At 36.7% G+C, this 21,799-nt stretch overlaps 1 protein-coding gene across 1 annotated transcript; it reads left to right on the plus strand.

Moving 5' to 3' along the window:
- Positions 1-10,294: 10,294 nt before the first annotated feature.
- On the plus strand, positions 10,295-20,576 carry nr2e1 (nuclear receptor subfamily 2 group E member 1). The gene is made up of 9 exons (XM_015369813.1): positions 10,295-10,850; positions 13,059-13,204; positions 13,804-13,891; positions 14,781-15,016; positions 16,694-16,840; positions 17,215-17,311; positions 17,435-17,584; positions 17,727-17,832; positions 19,613-20,576. The coding sequence occupies exons 1-9, from the start codon at positions 10,790-10,792 to the stop codon at positions 19,773-19,775; spliced, it is 1,194 nt and encodes a 397-aa protein (XP_015225299.1). The 5' UTR covers positions 10,295-10,789; the 3' UTR covers positions 19,776-20,576.
- The last annotated feature ends 1,223 nt before the right edge of the window (positions 20,577-21,799 follow it).

Raw genomic sequence — 21,799 nt, forward strand, 5'->3', positions numbered from 1 at the left:
ATAAATGCAGATGACAGTCTCTTAAAAGGAACGGTTTTTATTTAAACAGACCTTGACAAAGAAGTAAAAAAAACTTATAGAAACATAGAAACTGTGCTGAGATAGTAGCTATAAGCCCACATTGGAAATACATAAACTCATTTAAAAAAATGTTTTTCAGAAAGAGATAACTGCTAAGGCTTTACGTTCTGATTCATAAGTCTCCAGTTCCCGTTTAGTCTATACTTTTATATGTACCAGGAGCTTTAGGGTGAACGTGAGGTGCCTGTTGAAAGGGCCTGTCCTGCAGGGTTAATGACGAGAGGAAGCATTGACCTCAGATCAGGTCCGATGAACCTGACCCGTGGAGTCAGCGGGGAAACACTGGGGGAAGCAGAGTGGAGGAAAGACAGACGTCTGAACAGAGCTGGATGAACAGCAGAGTGACCGCCAGAGTGACTCCAGGTGAGCAGACACAGAAGACGCCACTTTTAGGTTAATCGTGTTAATTTTTGACTTTGGGTCCTCACAGTGTGCAGAAGTGTGTGTGCTAAAATCTATTAAAACAGGAAAATTTCTTTTTTCTGTTACACACATAACAAGGGATAATTTCTTTCTTTTAACTTTTCTTACTTACTTAAATGTCCGGGGCCATCACTGTCATAAGTATTCAGTCAGACTCATTAGAAATATTTTTTTTGTTTATTAGAAATTTCCCAGCTTGGGATTTTAGCATAGGTTTTTTTTTCCTTTTTTTAACAGTTCAACTTTCGCAGCTGGCTAGTTCAAGCGGTAAGTCACCCATCCTGCAAACAGGAGGCCTGGGTTCGTAACCCAGCTGTGGGCTGGTGGAATGAGCTACCAGTGCGGGTCCATAGGCAAGACCCTTCGCGCTAATGCCTGTGTTAGGGCATTGCGCTTGGAATCATTCTGAGTTTGAGCCCCACTCCCACGGACTGCCACTCAGGGTCCTTGAGCAAAGACCCTTAACCCCACACTGCTCCTCGGGCACTGCACAATGGCAGCCCACTGCTCGCCAAGGGGATGGCTTAAATGCAGAGAGTTAATTTTGTTGCTTTGTACTTGTGACAATGTAATGAAAATAAAATGCTGGGGGAAAAAAACAACCTTTCAGTTCCTTAAAAGAACTGAAAGAAGAAGTTTTTTTTTTTTATCTTTAATCATTTTTATATTTACCCTTAAAAAAAGTACATTCTACAGACACAAATAAAATTACATTTACATTTAAATTTGGTGCACAAGCATGAAGTGAAATTCTTAGACTAAAGTTTCCCAGTTAATAATCAATGAAAAGGGATGAAATAACATTAGTCAGCTGTGGTTGCTTTATAAATGTTTAACAAATAAAACTGGATTGGACTGGATAACAAAAAAGAAACGGTGGAAAGGCACTATATATTTGGCTTGGTGATTTGTGATAATATACCCCCACCCCATCCCCTTTCTCTCTCTCTCTCTCTTGTATTGCTATAGAGCTAGTTGTTGTCTCAGCACCATTACAACACAACTCATATCTTATTTCGGCAGAGGGAATAATCTCCGTCTGATGTGTATCCAGTGCTGGAGGAATCATCTGCAATTAATGTTTTTGTTTGACTGTATATTAGTTTGGTTAACAGGGAGAAGAGCAGATGGTTTAGTATGCATCCATGTTGGTTACAAGTGTTGAAGTCACATTTGGTTAGGCTGGTAATTTTAATTTATACTTACTGTGGTATGAACGTGCAACTTAAAACAATAAAAGCAAATAGATATTAGGTCTGGTAATGTCCCCAAACTATGTAAACAATAAGTTTTGTCTGAGTTATTGAAAGAATAGAGCAGCTTCTCAGAAGTTTATGGATTCAAATGTGAAACTACCATATTTAGCAGCTGTTGGGATTATCCCCACTAATTATTAATGGAATAATTATTTTAAAGTTAAAAATATACTATATCCCAAGCATTATTTTTGATAGGCAAACTGACACATTTATAAGATAAATCGAGAAAAAAAAAAGATTCTACTTGAAATATAGTTGTTGTTTTTTGGTCCATAATTCTTGGCTACAGTTTATTTAACTCAAGGTCAGACCTTGCAACCTTTGCAACTCAAAAGCTACATCTCTGGATATGTAGGCCTCACTTGAAATATTTGAAAGCAAGAGAGTTTCTTTTCTATTTTGAATTAATCAGCAAATTGAAATTTACAAAAGCTGCTTAAGAAAGGACTGTTTGGACAGATCAGACCGAGGCAGACTTATTAAACTATAATGCATTTTGTTATGGAGAAAACTGTCAAGCACAACAGGTGAAGGAGGTAATTTTGAGTTGTTCTACATACACATACTATTAATCACTGTTACTGAAAAAAATAACATGATCTCCACTGTATCTTTAAATATTCTGTTGTCAAATAAGAGTCCATCTGTCCAACAGTTAAAAATTAAGCCTATGTCCTGCTCAATACTCAAGGTATTGCAATGTTCTAGTACAGTTAATCCCTAAGCCTTTTTTGAAAATGCAATGTAGGGGCGAAAATAGAGCTTTGAATAAATTAACTTCAAAAGAAGAGAGATTTAGGTGGATCTAAATACATTGGGGAAGTATGTAGACCCAAAAAGATTTCGGCTGTATTTGCTTTTCAACGTTAAAGATCACCAAACATTTCTTGATGATTGACAGAAATCACCAAAGTGAATCAAAATTGTTATTTTCAAATAATTTTATTTGTTCCGGTAGAGAGGCTGTACAAACCAGCCTGGTACCCTTTAAAAAGGAAATTGCCTAATAATCTGACAACGAGCAATGACTGCATGAAGCATTTGATAACTGCTAATAAATTGGTGAGAATAAATCTTAGCCTCTTTTCTGGAGATTTTTCAAATTAACATTTAATCTGCACCCACAGTGATAGGCTTTTAAGGAAGGATGGCCTACCATGGCATCTCGATGGGAATGATGTCCTGACTTTGACTGCGTCTCTCCAAAGTCTTCATTTAAGATGCTATGATTAGACTTGCTGTTGGGGGGTTTTATTGCTTTTTTGTAAAACCTAAATATGATTTAATTTCAAGCCATAAAACCTGCTGGTCAAACATTCTCCATCAGGATTTTCTGGTAAATATCCTTCAATTATCATGTATCCTCCATGTTCCCAAAAAGGTACAGCAGACCCAGACAAGAATATTTGGTTTAACTTTAGGCATGATGTTTTTTTGTTTTGATATTGTGACGTTTTGTGTTAGTTTTCACCGTACCAACATGTTACATTTTTGTCTCGTCAATCACCTAAATATTTCTATGAATGCTTTGAATCATGATGTTTTTTGATGTACATGATGAGCTGCTGATGGGCTCCCTGACAACCTTTGAGGGACTGCCACTTCAAAGAAGTTTCTCCACTGCTCCATGGTTTTTCTGAGTATATCATAGTTCTCCTTGGTTTGCAGACGTCTCACCATCTAAGAAATAGCTTTGTCACATTTTCTAAACTCATCTACACATATCTTTATTACTTTTTTGGTTTGTTTCAAACTTATCTTTGTAAATCATGGTCTGATTTGTTTGCTTTTTAGTTGTTTTAATTGATTTTGTGTTGTCATGTAAGTACAATTTAAGTTATGTTTAATTATATAAATCTGGTAGTAATCTGTGATAGAGTACTGTACCAGATTAGATATTTATTTAGACATAAAAGTGTGGCTTAACTTACAAGGGAACCATTTGAAAACATTTTCTATTTATTGATTTTATACATTTCTGCTAATCTGTTAACATTTCAGACAGACAAAAAAGCAACAGAGAACAGCTGTAAGACACTAAAGTGTGTAAAACACTATATGAATAGGTGCTAGACAGAGCTGAACTTTTAAATAGTACAATTAATTCAAATAAAGTGATTTAAAATGACTTAAAAACCCTTTTACAAATAGTTCCTTTGTTTGCTGCATCCATTGCTTCAGTGTAAGGGAGTATAAGGGAAGGCTTTCATATTTTATGAACTCCAGTCAACTCTGCATGAGTGAAACTTTTCAGCTGTGGCAAATCCTTCCACTTTCACACACCATAGGCAGAATATTAAATGAACTGTAGATACCCTGAACACATCACATGTTTGTCTTTGCAGCGTGAGCAGCCTAAGCCCCTCTGCTCAGCTGTCATAATTTGTTAACGAGTCTTTTCAGCAACAGGAAAAAGAAAGAGAGAAGACAGAAGCAAGAAAAGAAAGCTCTTCACCAGGCGCTGAGAGCCGTGGTCCATCTAGAGAGGGAACCCAGGGGCGACATCAGACCGATTTCAGACCAGCTCGTGATGGCATCTCTGTATATTTTAATATTAATGACTGCGGCCGCAAAGCCGGCCCTAAGCCTCCAACAGGTGCCTCACTTGAGCCTGCATTCAACCCATCTTGGCTATTCTCCTTTACCACCACCTCTGGTCAGAGGAGACAAATGGAAGAGGATGAAGGCAGAGAGCGGAATAAAGCCACGTGAAAAGTGGAAGAGGAGTTAGAGAGTCAGCGGTCTCTCACAAACAAGTTTTTGAGTCACTTTCCCCTGCAGAAACATGGGTCGATATTCAGCACCCCCCATGCTCCCCTCCACCCCCCTCCCTTGAGAAAGAGATTGACTTTTGTTTGGAGTTTGTGAGAAGTGGGAATCAGAAGCGGGACAATGGGACTCCCCACGGCGAGAGGCTGAGAGGAGCCATCTCAAATCAGTCAGCCAGGGGACTGACTAATCCGTCCATTGTCCCTTCCCAGCCACCGGCCGCACATCAACACATTCGCCCCCCATTGTCCCCCCCACCCTTATGCAGCGGGATTTGCTCTACCCAACAGCCAGTTTTGTCCAAGACAGTTCGAGCGGAAGTTTCTCACTGACAATTTGCCCCAAATAGACTTGTCAGAGCGTCCAACAGCAGCACAGCACCGACCCGTGAGTTTCTGGGTTTGGGTTCTGGGCCCGGGTTAGTTTGGGATGAGTAATGCACTGGTCAGTGTGAGGGTATGCACAGGCGGGACAAGACCTGAGCTGCACTGTGGAGGATGATCCATGGATTCCTGCAGTCGACCAATGATAATGAGGGAATGTCTGTGTAAGATTGAAGATGGTTCTAACAGTAAAAATATACACAATACACACTGTATGTGTGAGTTCAACGTCTAAAACAATGGATACAATTTCATTTGTTGAACCTGAAATAAGTCACCTGCTTGTAAAATTTTGATAAAGAGGAGAAAAATAAACGGCAAACAAGATATTTGCTTTTAGACTCTTATTTCCCTCCCTTAATCAGATGTTACTGAAGGTTAATTTTTTTTTCACTTTAAATCAACTAGACTACAAAATCTCTTTATCCTTCTTTTGTCCTAAGCCTTTTAAACAGTGACACTCAAGACATTTATTCACTATTTTTGCTCATAGTAGGTGGCAAGCTAAAATTATTGATGTTTTGACATATGGACCTAAAATTAAGAAGAAAATAACCAGTAAAAAAACTTGATGATGGTTTAAGCTCAGTTTTAAAATTGATTATATACATATTATTTCAAATACTTGGCACTTTAATGTCAGTAAGTAGACTCATAACCATATAAAAACACAAAAATATTTGTGAATAAAAAACGAATTTGTAGCAAAATAATGCTAAAAATATAAATCCAGTCTTTTGACTTCTCACATACAGACAGGTAAGAGCTTCATTTGATTGTTTCCAGCTGCAGCTTGTAATGCATTATTATTAGGTAATTACACTAAAGTCCTGAGAAGTAACCTTATTATTAAGTATGTAGTATTCCTGGCTGTTCATCTGTAAGCTGTGTTGAAATATCTTGTCTCTGTCAAAATATGTGTGGGTATTAGGAAACCATGTGTGCTGAAGAGAAAAACAATGCAAAAAGCTCAGACCCAGAGTGGTAAAGTTTACCTTAGTCTTATGTAGGTTTGTTATGATTTTAAGGTCTTAAGATTTCAACATATTGAGAAATTATCAGTTTGAAACAGTCAACCATTATCTTAAAAATAGTTGATTAAAATACTGGAGTAATGAACCCAATTTTAAGAGAATTTTTTACTAAAAAGAATTTAAATTCTGTGCAATTAGAAGGAGGTAATAAGACAGATCACATACAGTGAAATGTTCATTGGAGTTGCAAATGTATAATTAAATAAATGCCACATATCAAACTGTGCATTTTGGAATATCATTTTGTGTATATATATATATATTTTTCTTTTTAGCTTATTTCTGTTTGCATTGATCACTTATTAATTAAAAACAATGAGAAACAACACTGACTTAAATTAAAAGCCTAACTCCATAACCTTCTGTTACACAATCTCAAAACATGTTGAATGCTTCCATACAACAATGAACTGAAACAATTAAATTAACATTTAATTTTGTCATTAAAAAAGATAAAGAAAATACAAGATAAAGAAACAAGATTATAAAGACTTTATGGCATGATTATTATGAACCCATAGGACCGAATCCAGAGTATGTTCATGTTCAAAATGTATCCATATGATCAAACCTCCAATGCAACTCTGATACAATTAGGTAGACTTTGGCAATGTTCAACTTTATTCTGCATAGAAAATGATTTTTATCAGAATTAACAATCACATTTTTACTCATTCAAATATAAAAGTTTTATTACCTTTTAATGGACTTCAGAACTCTATTACTTGTTAATGAAGTCAAAGCACAAAAGGTTTTCCAGGACATATGTAATATTGACAGTTGCAACATTTTTTGAAAGCTCAACACAATTAACACTCATTGTAACACAGATAATTGGTTACTTTTGTAGCAACAGGTAATTTACATCCAAAGGATGACCCTTTTTTTGTAGAACTTTCCATGGTGCTGAAATGCTGCTATTTTTTTTCTTATCCAAAAACAAAAACATATTTAATACCAATTTTCTAATTCGTGCGGTCATTTATTATAGTTTTGATTATGATGCTTATGGTTGCACATGCAAGAGCATCCTTGGCCTGTTGTTCTGACAACCTGGAGGTTGCAGAATCTGACTACTGAAAATAGGGAGGCCTACATAAGCCTTTGGTGGGCTTTAATTCCCCCTTTTATTTGTCCTCTGGAGCTTAGTGACTTCTCCTTAAAGCCAATTGGTTTACGCCTGGTTGATTAGAGGCCTTGCCTGTGATAGCAGTCCCTAAAAGGCAGTTAAACTATAGTCCCTGGGTGGTGATCTCTATTGGCAGAAATAATCCAAAATGGTAAATAACTCAAGTTTTGAAATATCAGTTCCACAGCTAAAAACTTGCAGTCCTTAAGAAAAGAAAGCAAATATGGATCAAAGCAAGACAGTTCATAACATGGGGCTACAATTTTAACAAACCTTTGCACTATTATCAATCTGTAACCAGATGATCTTCTGATACAAGAAGAGATATGAGGGTAAGAGTTAAGCCAGAGAGGAGCTCCTCCCAAAAAAGGCTAGAATAGTTTGCCATTTTTTTTTTATTAACTTTGTTTTAGTCCTATAGACATTTATTGAGTAGACAACAGCAGTGTTCTAAACTGTTAGGGTAGCTGTTGTTAGATAATTATTATCTAAAAAGGATGTTGACATTGTCCAGTTATTAAAGAGATCAAATAATGAATAATAAGCTCCATTGCTGCATATTATATTTGGCCAGTTATATTTGTGCTTTCACCACTTTTGATAAACATATTTGATGTAGATTTCTGCTTAAATGATTAAGCTAAAAAGAAGTGAAAAGGAAACTTATAATGGAATAATGAAAAGAGCGAGAAAAATATAAAAATACAATATATATTACACATCACAACTGCCAGAAATTCAAATATTTGCATACATTAAAAAAGAATAGTTTTGTTAGTTATCAACAATTTTGCTTATTGTAATTGTGTTTGATGTTTGAGCTAAAAGTCTGAACAAAAAAAAATTAAAAAGGATTTATTCGTTTAAAATTCAGTTATTCCTGTTAAACTGATGACTTTTATAAGTATTTGAAGCTGTTTTCACACAGTTCAAACTCATTCACCTAATGAGCATACATGTGGTGTCTATCTGCTTTGCTCTGCGCTGACTTCTGCTGGACTCTTGTAGTTAAAGTCCATCCTATAGTATGTCAAGTATCTGTGCGCATAGTGATGCAGAGCTGCAGAGAGAAAACAGATACACAATCCAATGCGTCTTTGTCAGCACCGTTTTCATTGACTGCTGGAGGAGAAGGGAGTCACTAATACAAGTAGAGTGAAAGAGGGAAGCCCAGGCAACCATGATGTTGGTTATATTTGTGTAAAGGCTATCAGTGAATGACGAGGATTAGGACGAGTTAAGGAGATTATGTCACACATTCAGCATTCACACACCCCGACAGCCACCCACACACACTCACACATACACATCCTATAGCCACACATTTAGAAATACCCGACAAATCTGATTACTAAAAATTCATTTTTGGCTAATTTAATGATCAATTAAGCATTCCTGATATAATGAATCTGATCTCTTCTGCAGTTTTATTTTTGTAAATTCTATAAAAATCTTAATATGTGGCTTTTTAATGTTGCATTTCAGATCTAAAGCTCTCCACGAGTCCCTTCAGGCAAATCAAAGCAATATAGGGGTGATTCCATGTCAGCCTTATTAGGCTCCAGCCTTACAGCCGTGCAGCTGAAAGGCAGGTTGGAGGACGCAACAATGCCTAATTGCAATTAACTGCCTCTGCGCCGCACCCCTGTCTGCTAAGATCGACACTTTGTGGGTCCATATGGCCCTGGGTGCACCGTGGGAATAGACACAATTAAAAAACGGAATATGGATTTGCAGAGTTATCCAGCGAAGGCGCAGCAAGCTGTCAAGGTCGCGGCCCTCCATGCAGGCCCGCTGACTGACCCCTGGACTTGGTCCGGAAGGGCCCCTGGACCCAGGGGTCCCGAACCGCATCAGGGCAGTAGGGGGTACTGAGAGCGGAGGGCTGCAAACTAATAAAACCAGATTGATCGGGATGTAACTATGGGAATGTCTCAGCTCAGAAGGAATCTGAGATTGTTTGATTTTCATTTACAAGGTCATATTAAATATGAACGATATCTTTCTAATTATAAGCACCTTTAAGTAGTCACACAATTTATCAAGGTCTAAAAATGTATAACCTAATTTATTACAAGATTTAAAAAAAAAGTGTCAAATTAAGGTTTTTAAAGGTGTCACAATTGAGGTGTATATTGAGAAATAACTAAATAATAATAATAATAACATATTGATGCATTAATTATAATTTTTAGTAAATCTATATCCTATAGAAATATATGTACATTTTAAAAACTTTTGAATAAAGCGAAACATTCCGATATGTTTTAAAATCTAGACAAAATTTCGCATTATCCTTTATTTTATTTTGAAAAGTTGATTTGTTGGTTTTTAATGTCATTTTTTTCCTTTTTTTTAATCCTTTTTTTCTATTGGCCTCTTGAGTTTTGAATTCAAGCTGTAAACTAATTGATATAGCCAGTATTGTAAGGCCTTTAAATAAGTGAAGAAAAATTTTAAATGAATCAAACTCCCGCTCAAAAAAAAAGTGCAACAGGCTGGAAAAACCACTGTAGAGAGTGAAGCTCACAATGGCTTTAAAACAAGGCATGAACGGGAGAAAAGCGGTGCATACACAGACACCCGCCCTCTCTGAGGAACACCCCTCAGAGAGAGAAAGAGGGGGTCAAATTGGCTGTGGGTGAATTTTAATTGTCGGACTGGATCATTTTGTTTTCCATAAAAAAAAAAAAAAGATGTCCCGCTTTCGTTAAATTTACTCTTCATATATGTGCGATGATATCCAATTCCCAGAAGGACATTATCTAATTATCCAAATTTTACCATTAATAAACAGAAATCTGCTTGTTGCGCAAAGCATTCCTGAAAATAAGAACAAATAATCAGAAGAGAAGTTACAAATTCTGTCTCTGGAAACTTTGGAGACGCGCTGTGGTTTTCTCCCTCCAAACAGCATGAGAAATTGCTTTTTCAAAACGGATGGTTTGTCAAAATATTTTAAAACTCTCAATTTAAAAAAAAAGAAACACTAAAATATCATTTTAAATATATTTTAGAAAAATTCTCATGCAGCACCCCTTTTCCTCCAGGGACTTTGCATCTCGATTCATTACACCCAATCGCCTTTAAACATCATCCAAACACGCACACACCCTCGCACTCCCGGTGACGTCAGGCTGGAGTTTGGTGTAGAAAGCCAAGTGGATGAAGGAAGTGCAGCTCTCCACCCTCCAGTCTCTCCCACCCCCCCTTGACACTTCTCATAAATATTACCGACGCTGATTCAGGGGGACTCGCATCACAAAGTCACTTCGCGTCCTGGTGTGTTTACCACATATTCAGCTCGACTTTTTTTTTTTCTTTGGCCAAATTGAACTTTTTTATTCTGTTTCTGCAGCGGCTCAGGCGCTCCGCGGGTCCTCCGCAGTCAGCGGTTTCTTTTCTCCTCATTCGTCCAACTTTACGCGCAGGCTGATGCGCACCGACCTGCCGGAGCGCGACGGTCACAGATAGCCGGCTGTGACTCTCTTGCATGCAGGGTTCGGGTCCGGCTGTGATGAAGGCGGTGGTGCTGAGAGGAAAGTCAGGCGCTCAGTTTTCCTCTGGAGCTTTTTAAGGAAACTGTCAAGCTTCTAACTGGACTTTTTAGACGCGCCGTTTCTTCTTTAGCAGTGATCCTGTTCTATTCATTAAACAGAAAATTAAAAGGAAAGTTTTTATTCAGAGACTGTAAAATACAAGTGAGGATCCATGATGAGCAAACCCGCTGGTTCAACAAGTGGCTGTTTGGATATTCTGAACGTCAAATCAAGTAAGTTCCCCTCAATTAACCGACATCCCTCCACTATATTCAGCAGTCTAAGCAGGGCCCCTTTGCTTAACTGTTTTTTCTTCTATGCACATTTTCTTCAATTTTCACCACAGCTTCTCCACAAGAATTATGATTATTTGAGATATTCATAAATAATGATTTGAAGCTACATTTGATTTAGTTATGTGTCAAATGTTTGTCTTCCCGATTTCAAAAGAAAAAAAAACTGCAAAAAAAGGACTTATACTAAGAATTAGACCTCATCCTTTGTATCACTTGTTGCCTGCATTTACATCCTGGGTAAGCTCTATAGAAACAAGTAAATAAGTAAAGAATATTTTAAAAACTGCAAGAAATTATGACAATTCTGTTCATGTTTAAGTTTAAATTATAGCCAACTTGATCTTCCGGATTTAAAAGATTGTATTAAAAAATAAATATTTTATCTAAATTATCCTTCTAAAACTGCACAGATTAGGTTTAAACTTTGGTATCTGGAAATCTGTGAAACGTAAACGCTTTGATTGAATATGTGTGATTTTGTTTTTGTTTATCGGCCTTTTGATTGCGGTTTGTAACTTTTGTAAACATGACTGCAAAAGGCCTTAATAATGCAAAAAAAATCTAATTTCTCATCGTTAAAAAAGAGCAAGTTAAACATGTTTCTCCATTAAATTTGAATCAAATATACATGCAATGACATTTCTCGTTTTTCTGCTTCTTTTTTATTTATTGAATTGCTTGTTTGTTTGTTTTTTGGGGGGAGTTTTGTAATAAATAGCTGCGCTGCTTAACATGGATGTTGTTTTTTGTTTTGTTATTTAATCAGGGAGTCTAACTGTAATTTGGATTCACTTTTACCTCCCAGTATCAGACGTTAAATTCTCCAGAAATATAATTCATTTTTTTATTTTCGCCTTGATGGTTATTACGTTAATAGAATCTGCCATATATTTTCAAGCAATTAGTGCGCACAATAGAAACGCATTGGACCCCTAGGGTGGGAAACTAAATACAGTTCCCATTTATCCACAACAAAAATCGGCGCCGATGTATTAAATTGACAATAAAGGTCTACGGTTTAGTAGTCCTAATTATATTTGTTTTGTGTTTTTTTTTTTAACTGAATGAAAGTTTCATAAAATCTAACTTTGATTAGATTTTTCTAAATGTATGGAAATTGAAGCTAAAACATTTTCCTTGTAATTGTTTCATATATATCTATTTATTTATATATTATAGAAAGAATATAGCGAATAAGTTTTGATAGATTACTGACTTTTTAAATCATTTATATTTTCGAAAATAAAAATAAAAAAGCAGAATTTAATCTGACCATCCTAAAGGCTGTAAGGTGGACGGTGTTGGCTATAGATAACTAGTCCCCACGGCTCTCTGATTGTGAATCAACAGCCAATTGAAGTCGTATAACTCTCCCCTGAAGTCATTGTTTTTGCTGCCCACTAGTTATTCCCATGCTACCCTTTTTGACGGGTCACTGGTGCATCAATGAGCAGGTGGCAAAACGTCAGTGTAATTACATAGACGGCTTTTCCCTTCAGAGTCAAAGAAAAAAAAGCCCCCTCATATGCATACAAATATAGTTCTTTTTCAACAGATTTGAATACAAAATCTTCACCCCAAAAAAAAAATCACATTTTTTTTTTTATCTACACTGAGTTCGATTTACATACACTTCATTTGAGTTGGTGAAACGAGTTGGTGCGCATTATTCTCGCAGTGCAGTGTCACTCCCTAATCCTGGGGCCTATAGACCTGCGGGATAAAGCAGCTGTCGAGTCCCATTATGAAGTGGAGTTGGCAGCTTGTCGAGATCCAGGCAGTCAGATGAGGTTCAATGGGGGAAAATCATTAAGTTAACACTTTCCCCTAATGTCTCCATTGTGCCCCTCGGGCTATTGTCTTAGGGAGCTCAGATATGACGCTTCCCACCGGACTTTATTCCCGAAATATGCTCCAGTGAATTCCCATGGTCACGGTTGGCCGTGCAGTGTGTGCCCCCAAAAAAGTTTTTCACACAATTTATCTCATGCAGTTTTTTTTGACAATGAAATATAAAAGTATGAATCACAATACTACATAAAAACAGATCAAAATCACTGTATCATCACGTGTCATTACTTTACACCGGATTTGATTGAATGTTGATTTTGGATGCTTTCCAACTGATATTTTGGCATCTCCAAGGTCGGATTCTGGACATCCCTTGCAAAGTGTGCGGCGATCGCAGCTCAGGGAAACACTACGGTGTTTACGCATGCGACGGCTGCTCGGGATTCTTCAAAAGGAGCATCCGGAGGAACCGAACCTATGTGTGCAAGTCGGGCTCACAGGTGAGGAGACCTCTCAGAGTTCAAAAAGACCTTCAACTTTTTTTTTTTTTTTTTTTTTTTTTTTGCACATCAGAAGTAAATATGCAGTCACATTAATCCAGTGGAATCTGTTATTTTTCCAGTAAAACAATTTCTACATTAAATAAATGGCTGTTTCTCTTGAAAAAAAGGCACTTTCATGTTATTACGCAGTGAATGCGCATTTTACGCACGGGTTTTTTATATCTCCCTCTTTCCCTCCTTTTGGTCGGTTTGTTAAATTTACCTTGATGAGCCTAATTGTGTCATGCCTGCACCATTAAGTACCGGCCTAAACACAGCGCGGCTCTAATACATCAGGTGTAATCCAATCTAATGTGATGATTCCCAGGCGAGGATTTAAGGCGGCAGAGGGCGGGATCGAGTACTTATCCATGTGGGATGAGGCCGCACTAGAGCCACAGGGGAGCGGGCTCCATAACTGCAAGATAATAGCATGATCTTTTACCTGGAGGATTGCCTCCTAGGAGGATAATAGCCGGAGGATTTCGTTTTAACCTTCTTTTTTATCTTGTTTTCTCCCTTCCTCCCCCTTCTTTTCCCCTGTTGTCTCTGCGCAGGGTGGCTGTCCCGTTGACAAAACTCACAGGAACCAATGCAGAGCGTGCCGTCTGAAAAAGTGTCTGGAAGTGAACATGAATAAAGACGGTAAATGGGCTTGATTTAATTATGGCTGTGACTATAGACACGCCATGCTGCGGCGTTTGATTCCCTGGTGGAAAAAAAAAAGTTTATTAAGGCTGTTAATGAAAGCTGCAAAGAAGCAGATAATTACCTGCTATTTACTTGTTTTAAAAGGGACGTCGGTTGCAGCTTTTAATATAAGTTAATTGCTTGGACTTGTTTGCTGCACTGGTGCCTCCTAAATAGGGGGCGGGTTTTCTCTTTTATATTAGACAGTCCAAAAATAAAAGAGTTTATAATTTGAATTACTACTAAGTTGCAAAATTGATTTAATCTGTGGCAAACTTTTTTTTTCTTATCTGCTGCTAAGAAGCACCTGAAGGACAATGAGAGTTCTTGACTTTTTGTAAGCTTTTAAATCCTATAAAATGTATATTATTGTTATCCTAAAATTAGAGAAATGCAGTCGGAGCAAATAAGCAACAAATAATCTTAATAGTAACATAAATATGTATCTTTTTTTCAGATTTAACCTTTTCAGATGCTTGTGTCTGACTTTGAGTTGCTTTTTAAGATTAATGAAAAACTTTGCTAATAAAATATCAACAAATATTCAGACATTTCCGGATAAACTAGGAGCTGCCTTCTTGGCTCCAGCGCATCCTTGCTGGAAAAGATGGGATCTGTTGGGTCATGGATATTACCTGGGAACAGACTCCATGCGTAAAACTCTGCTTAAAGCTATAATAAATAAAAACCTCATTATTGGTAGTATTTTTGTTCTTTACTTTAGATTAAAATAAAATAAGCCACTTTTTACAAAGGCTGTCAATGAAAGTAGATTAGATTGTTTCCCCTTTTTTTTAAAGGAACTATTCCTTGAACTCTGTATGCTCGCTGTCCCACTTCACAGCCGTCCAGCATGAAAGGGGGCCCCGGACGTCCACCATCCGCAAACAAGTCGCCCTTTATTTCCGGGGCCACAAAGAGATGAACGGCTCTTCGACCCATTTCCCGGGATCCTCACTACCCGGGCCTCCTTTCTTCACCACTGTTACGCAGCTGGATCCTCACAACCTGGAGATGAGCTCAGTGGCCACCACGCCAGAAAGACAGGCCATCGTGGGTTTGGCACAACCCACACCTAAGGTACAATTTAATATCATTCTTTCTACTGAAAGTTTGATGTTTCTATTTAAGTTGTTACATGGACATTAATTGCAATTATTAAAAAAAAATTAAAAGCTATGGATCACTTTTAAATCCACTGCTTTATTTATTTATTTTTATTTATTTATTCATTTTAACAGTAATCTCATTGAAACACATTATTTGTGTAATCCTCACCAACATGACTACATGGACTAGAAAATATAAAGCTAAAAAAAAACTAAACCAAAAATTGGAACGCCACCAGAAATATAGAACCTAACACAGAATAATGAAATAGACTGGAAAAATGTTTTTTAACAAATGACACAGTTTTGCTAAAGCTGTTTTTAAAGTTAAGCAGACATAAAAGGCCCAGACAAGATTTATTACCCTTGTTAGTATTAGGACTGGAGAAAATAAGCCTTAACTATTTGCTTTTTAAACTATTTACAATTTTTTTTTTTCATATAGTGCTGCTTTGGAGTTTCAACCCCATACAAAAAACAAAAAAAAAACAAAAAAAAAAAACAGAATAAATCCCCCAAAATAATGATCTGGCTTTTGTTTTTGTTGTGCCACTCTGAAAATACCAGGATTACCCCTTAAAAACGTCCTGCGTGCACCAATCCTTTTTTTTATTGGATAAAATTTATTTTCAAAAACTGTGACATCATAAAAAATGGCTTTCAATTTTTTGCTTAATTTGCTGTATTTATTGAAAAGGGACAATAGACACAAATTAGCATAACCAATTCAGTCCATCATGCAAATTCAGCCATTCAGGCTCATTGCCATTTGCATTTCCTGGCAGGTTGAGGTAATAAAAACAATGTTAAAACATTAAGTATGATTTATCAGATTTTGCAATTATAAATTATTAAAAAAATGTATCAGACGAAAAAAAGAAAATATGTTGTTTATGGAAAAAGATCCCAAGTCTACATAGAATAGCAGACTATTAAAGACACATCCGTTTTGTAAATAGAGATAACTATTTTTAAAATTCAATGGTCTTTAGTGCTCTGCATCAAGCATTCCAAGTTTGAGTTTCCCTATAAGAATATGATAATTAAGTTTAGTCCAAGCTTAACAGTGTGTCTATGAGTTTGACCAATCAGGCATGTATTTTGAAAAATTGTATTTATATCATGTATATTTAATAGGTATATTCCTTCCTTTTTTTCCCCCAAATTGCTGAGATATGAATACATATGTGAAGGCATCGTTTGTGGAATTTTTTTCATTGATATTAAAAAGTTTTCCTGTCATGTTTTCAATGTAAGCTGTGACTTAGCTTCCTTTAATAGACCTAAACCTTTAGAACCCTTAAACCATGGAGACTCTTTTCCTAACACAGAGACGTCTATTTACAGATGATGAATAGAACATACACTCAAGTGTTATGAGGCTGTTTTAGTTGCCCCAAATAAGAATGTGTTTTTTTTTTTCACTCTCAGAGGTTAGAAGCTGAAATTCTTGTCCCGATTTAGCATCCTGTAAGAAGCACAAATCCACCAATTAGGTTTTTCTCTCCAAATCCCATACAAGAAACACTCATTATTATACAATCAGGTGCCAGAGCTTGGAATTTGATCTTTGTAGTTTACTGTTCTCTAAAGTGTGATTGATCAAGATCTGTGACACGTGGCGGTTTTTATTTCTCACACTCGGCAGTATCCCCATGAGGTCAGCGGCACCCCTATGTACCTGTATGAGGTAGCCACGGAGTCTGTGTGCGAGTCTGCCGCGCGCCTCCTCTTTATGAGCATCAAGTGGGCCAAAAGCGTCCCTGCTTTCTCCACTCTGCCTTTATCTGATCAGGTAAGCTTTGAATTCAGTAGCTATCTCAAAACTTGAAATAAATATGAATAACATGTTAAGGGCTTCATCTCTAAGTTTATATATACATATATTTATTATTATTTTATGCTATTATTTCTTAATTATTTATATATATTTCTCTCATATCCCAATTTTTATATCTACATTTAAGCTCTTGAAGTGCTCTGAAGCTGAAATAACTAAAAAAAAATGACTGAATGTATCTGGTATGTTTATGAAACACCAATAACATTTTTTATGACAAAGATCTAAAAGATATATAAGCAAAAGCACACTGTTAAATAAACCTTCCTCATGATGAGATTCCATATATGTCTGTTAATTCATGCTACAACCAATCCTTGTCTTTCCAGCTGATTCTGTTGGAGGATGCCTGGAGGGAACTGTTTGTTCTGGGCATTGCTCAGTGGGCCATTCCTGTGGACTCCACGACTCTTCTTGCTGTCTCTGGTAGGTCAAATACTCAAGCAGCTTACAGAAACAAAACAAGTGCCTAATCAGATTGTGTGACTGTAGTGGTGCAGCATTTTTTTCCCCCTCACTGTGACACTTTTCACTCATTTCCATCAATAGGAATGAACACAGAAAACACAGAGTCGCAGCGGATGAACAAAATCATTTCTGAGATTCAAGCACTTCAAGAGGTGGTCACCAGATTCCGACAGATGCGCCTTGACGCTACAGAGTTTGCTTGTTTGAAATGCATCGTAACATTCAAAGCAGGTGTGTGTTAGCAGTTCGCTGAGAAATCTAACCAATAAACCTGTTTGACAAAGTCAGAGTGGATAGTTGCAGCCTTATCCGTCTCAAGTTAATCTGCTTCATAAACCTAAACAGCCTCTTTTCTTTTTCTTTTTTTTTGCAGTTCCCACGCAAGGCAGCACAGAATTAAGGAGTTTCCGCAATGCCAGCGCCATCGCTGCTCTACAAGATGAAGCACAGCTCACACTTAACAGCTACATACACACTAGGTATTTAAAATAGAAACTTTAAATGTAGTGCAAAAGTATTGTCTTCCATGAAGATATTCATCTTGGTAGAACCCAGTTTTGTTAAAACTGGATGACACAAAGTAATGTACAGTAAAGGATAAAATTTTGTGTTGTTGCAAGTGGAAATCTATATGATAATAGTATACAGATGCAACTAAATACACCCTCCAGCATGTTTCATGATGGTTAACACTAACACATTATTGGAGCAGCAAGACATTCACTTTATGCGTTTTCCAGATTTGCACACCTAAAACAGGAAACTGAAACCTTTCAGTGGCCAAGAATATTTTCCCTCTTTCCAGCTAAATTAAACTTTTTCAGCTCTCCGAACTTTAGAATAAAGTCTTTAAAAAAATAAATATATTTTTTGATAGCTATCTTCTATATTGAACTTGCTTTAAGGAACTTTAGCAAAGAGGATGGACAGTTTTATTCAGAGGATTGTTTTCATTGGATATGTTTAAAATGCACATAAGTAGTTTTTTTTTTTAAGCTCACGTCAAGAAGAACTGATCGTTAACTTTGACGAGTACTTTTACTGAATTTAACTGAACTTTTTCTATGAAAACAAGTAAAAACAAATAAAAAAAAACTACTGAAACCTTATATCTACATTAAAATACATTAGTTGGTTTGTTCCAAGTTTTAGCTTAACTTACAGTATGGAGGGTCTTATAGGAGTTTCAAACAACGATTTTGGGGATCAGAAGCAAAATGTTGCAGTAATCTGCATTAAAAGTCATAGTAACAGTTTACGTTCTTAAGCAGAATTTACTTTGGATTTACATCCAGACTATGGCTGGACCACTCTAATAGAAGCATTGGCTGTTTGCTCTTATGGATGATAAACCCCAACCTGAGTTGGTGGGTATTCTTTGGACTACTTGGTGTTAAGATCCATCCAGCTTTTTGTTCTTTTACATCAAAATTTCCCTGTATGATTAATGTTTTCAGGTTCACCTTCTGTATTATTTTCCACTACAAAATCATTTTGCATCTAAACCCATAATGGTTTGATTTGACCACAGTCAACAGGTTCATGTTGATGGTTTGTTATCTTGTGGCAAACTACAGCAGGGTTAGAGTCTTTATAGAAATGTGGCTTTTCTATAAAGTCACATTTGTGGAGTATAAAACGAAAAATTCCTATTATATAATTTGCACACCTGTTAAGAGGACCTTTTAGGTTCCTCCGGAGTTGCTTTCAGTCTCTTGGCTCGTAGGAAAAAAAAAAAAAATCTCTTTTTCTTATCTGTCTCAACACGGAACAATGCGTTATTATAATTTCAAAGCTTGGGAATATAGTTTAATAACATAATTCACTTTCAAATGTGACGTCATCTCTCTACTGTGGTGGTCATGATTCTGTTTGTTAACAGATACTTTAACAAAACTCTTATCGTCTTCACAGAAGAGCTTTGTTTATGTCTGTAAAGTAAATCACAGTAACATGATCTCTAATTACACATTAAGGTGGATCTGATGACGATTTGTTGACCTGAATTGTACTTTGAGAAAGTACTCTTTACAAACTTTTAGAATATCCATTTATGAAAAATCTTCTTACACTTATTACAAAGTTATGCACTACTTTGTGTTGGCCTATGAAATCTATTTACTATTAGATTAGAGGTTTACGAGGCACTGCAGGTTAGAATCTAATTCATTTGTTTCTACCCACCATTGTTTGCTTTATGTAGACCTGACATCAGCTAAATGGATCCTGGTAAACATATAGATGTTTTCTCTGTTTCAGGTACCCAACTCAGCCCTGCCGCTTCGGGAAGCTGCTCCTCCTTCTCCCGGCACTCCGCTCCGTCAGCCCCTCCACCATAGAGGAAGTCTTCTTCAAAAAGACCATCGGGAATGTTCCTATTACCAGGCTTCTCTCTGACATGTACAAATCAAGTGATATATGAACTCTTTACCCATCCAGAACCGTGGTAAAAGTCTCTAAGAGATTCACCTAGGTCCAGAGAGAAGATCAAATCAACGTAGGTGGAGCAGATGCAGATTCAAGTTTTGTGGAAGACGAAATCTTTTAGGCTGACTTAGACCATATCCTGTAAGCCTATAGGCTTTACACTGAAATAAAGACTTCAAAATGAGCCAGCTTGCCACTAAAGTTGCAATAGTTAAGGATTAGGTTCTGAAAACTGCAGTTTACAGTATTTAAATGCTGCCTAAAGACTCTGAAAGAGCACCTGCCAAGTCCATTTGAAACAGAAATGCTGTACATTACGATGTCTTTCGAGTGTCTTTGAGACCACCAATGAGCTTGACAACCAATTAAAAAATTCTAATTGCTGTGTCCAATCCCAGTGGAGGAAACCAAAAAGAAGCCCAAACTGAGAGAGGGGCCAAGTCGCTGATCCTCTGTCCAGTGCTGAAACCAGATGCACAAAAAGGGGCAACAATGAAAAGTCTCCGCTCCACAAAGGAAAATGACTGAGATGAAAAAATGTTGCTGTAAAATTATTCAAGGATGTCATTTCAGTGGCTGCTGTCCTGTTTGTGCCAGTGTCCTGTTTTCAGACGCAGCAACATTTTGAAATGTGTGTTTAGGTTGATTTTGTGAAGACAAACTAACATTGGATGAAATAATATTCAGCACTTGGAAATGTTCTTTTGTGGCCTGTGTTGATTTTAGTTTGCTGTATATACATTGAGTTATAACTATTTAGAGTTGTAACAAAGAGAATAAAAAAGACAAAGCTTGAGCTCAGCTGTTCTCATACATTAGATATCAGAATAAGCTTTTTGAGCTTGCAGATTACTGACTTTGTCCCTTTAAATTTGCCAGAAACTTCACAAAACATGCAACCATTAAGCGTCAAATTATTATTTAATGACCTGAAACACTCTTTATTCAGTGGCCTAATAGTACAAAGCAACATAACCCATTTGACCTAGTCCTTTGACCTGTTGTCAATATGCAAACATACATCTGAATATTGCTGTATTAAAAAAATATAAATACAAAAACAACTTAAGGTGCCAACTGTAGGTGCAGATTGGTATTTAAAGCTAATTTCTCCAACAGACAAAAGGTAAAATCATGTCCAGAGGGTTCAAAGTCTAAATAGAACCACTTGTTCCCAGAGGCACCGGATTCAGTTTAAAGGTGACATGCTCAATTTTGTCACAGTTAGATCTGTGTGAAATTGTAATCCCAATAAGAAGGCTTTTTGGGTCTTCTTGGATATGATTGGGCATTTCTCTCTGCAAGTTGAAGAGAATCCAAATGACTCTTGGCATATTTCTAACTGGATATTTGCCTGTTCTTATCAGAAATGGAATAGCTCATTAAAATAGTTTCCGGTCTTGCATAGTCATGGGTTGAAAGTTAGATTGCAAAGGTAAAGTTATGCTTCTATTTTAAAACAAGTAATGATTAGTTCTTTAGGCAATCCCACTGTCAGACTCCCAACATGTCCCCACTTCGAAAAAAAAAATGAAAACAGCAAGAACCACAAAGACTAAATCACAGAACAGCAGTGATGACCAGTACAGATGTAGTAGTCTGCTGACTTAGAGGTGCATACTTCAGAGGTGATACTTTCAGGAATAAGCAACATTTGCAGCTGCTGTTAAAAAAAAACCCTTAAGGAGTAAAAGGTTTATGCTGAAATTTAACAAAAATAAAATGTTTGGACACAATCACAAGAAATATGATTGGCGACTAAGATGAGGCCTTTAAGCCAAAAATCACTGTGCTAACTGTAATACATGACGGTAGTATCATGCTGGGGGAATCACTGGAATATCTGTTACTGGTGCATTTTAATGAAGACTGAAAACTGAGTCCTTGTTCTTCAAGTTTAATGAAAAAATAAACACCCAAACTCTTTTTTTGTCTGAAAAGGACAAAGCTTTTCAACCTGAAGCTCCTAGAACTTTATAAGACTTCAATCCTATTTAAATCGTTGCATTACTACTAAAG

The sequence above is a fragment of the Cyprinodon variegatus genome, unplaced genomic scaffold (genome assembly GCF_000732505.1).
Source record: "Cyprinodon variegatus isolate N-32 unplaced genomic scaffold, C_variegatus-1.0 Scaffold38, whole genome shotgun sequence".
In the NCBI taxonomy this organism is placed as follows: Eukaryota; Metazoa; Chordata; class Actinopteri; order Cyprinodontiformes; family Cyprinodontidae; genus Cyprinodon; species Cyprinodon variegatus.

Bases quoted from the DNA above. Each gene is read 5' to 3' on its own strand.
- nr2e1 (XM_015369813.1), top strand. From the start codon at position 10,790: ATGATGAGCAAACCCGCTGGTTCAACAAGTGGCTGTTTGGATATTCTG. The intron at 10,851-13,058 runs GTAAGTTCCCCT...GGCATCTCCAAG, and splicing joins TATTCTGAACGTCAAATCAA to GTCGGATTCTGGACATCCCT. The intron at 17,312-17,434 runs GTAGGTCAAATA...TTCCATCAATAG, and splicing joins GACTCTTCTTGCTGTCTCTG to GAATGAACACAGAAAACACA.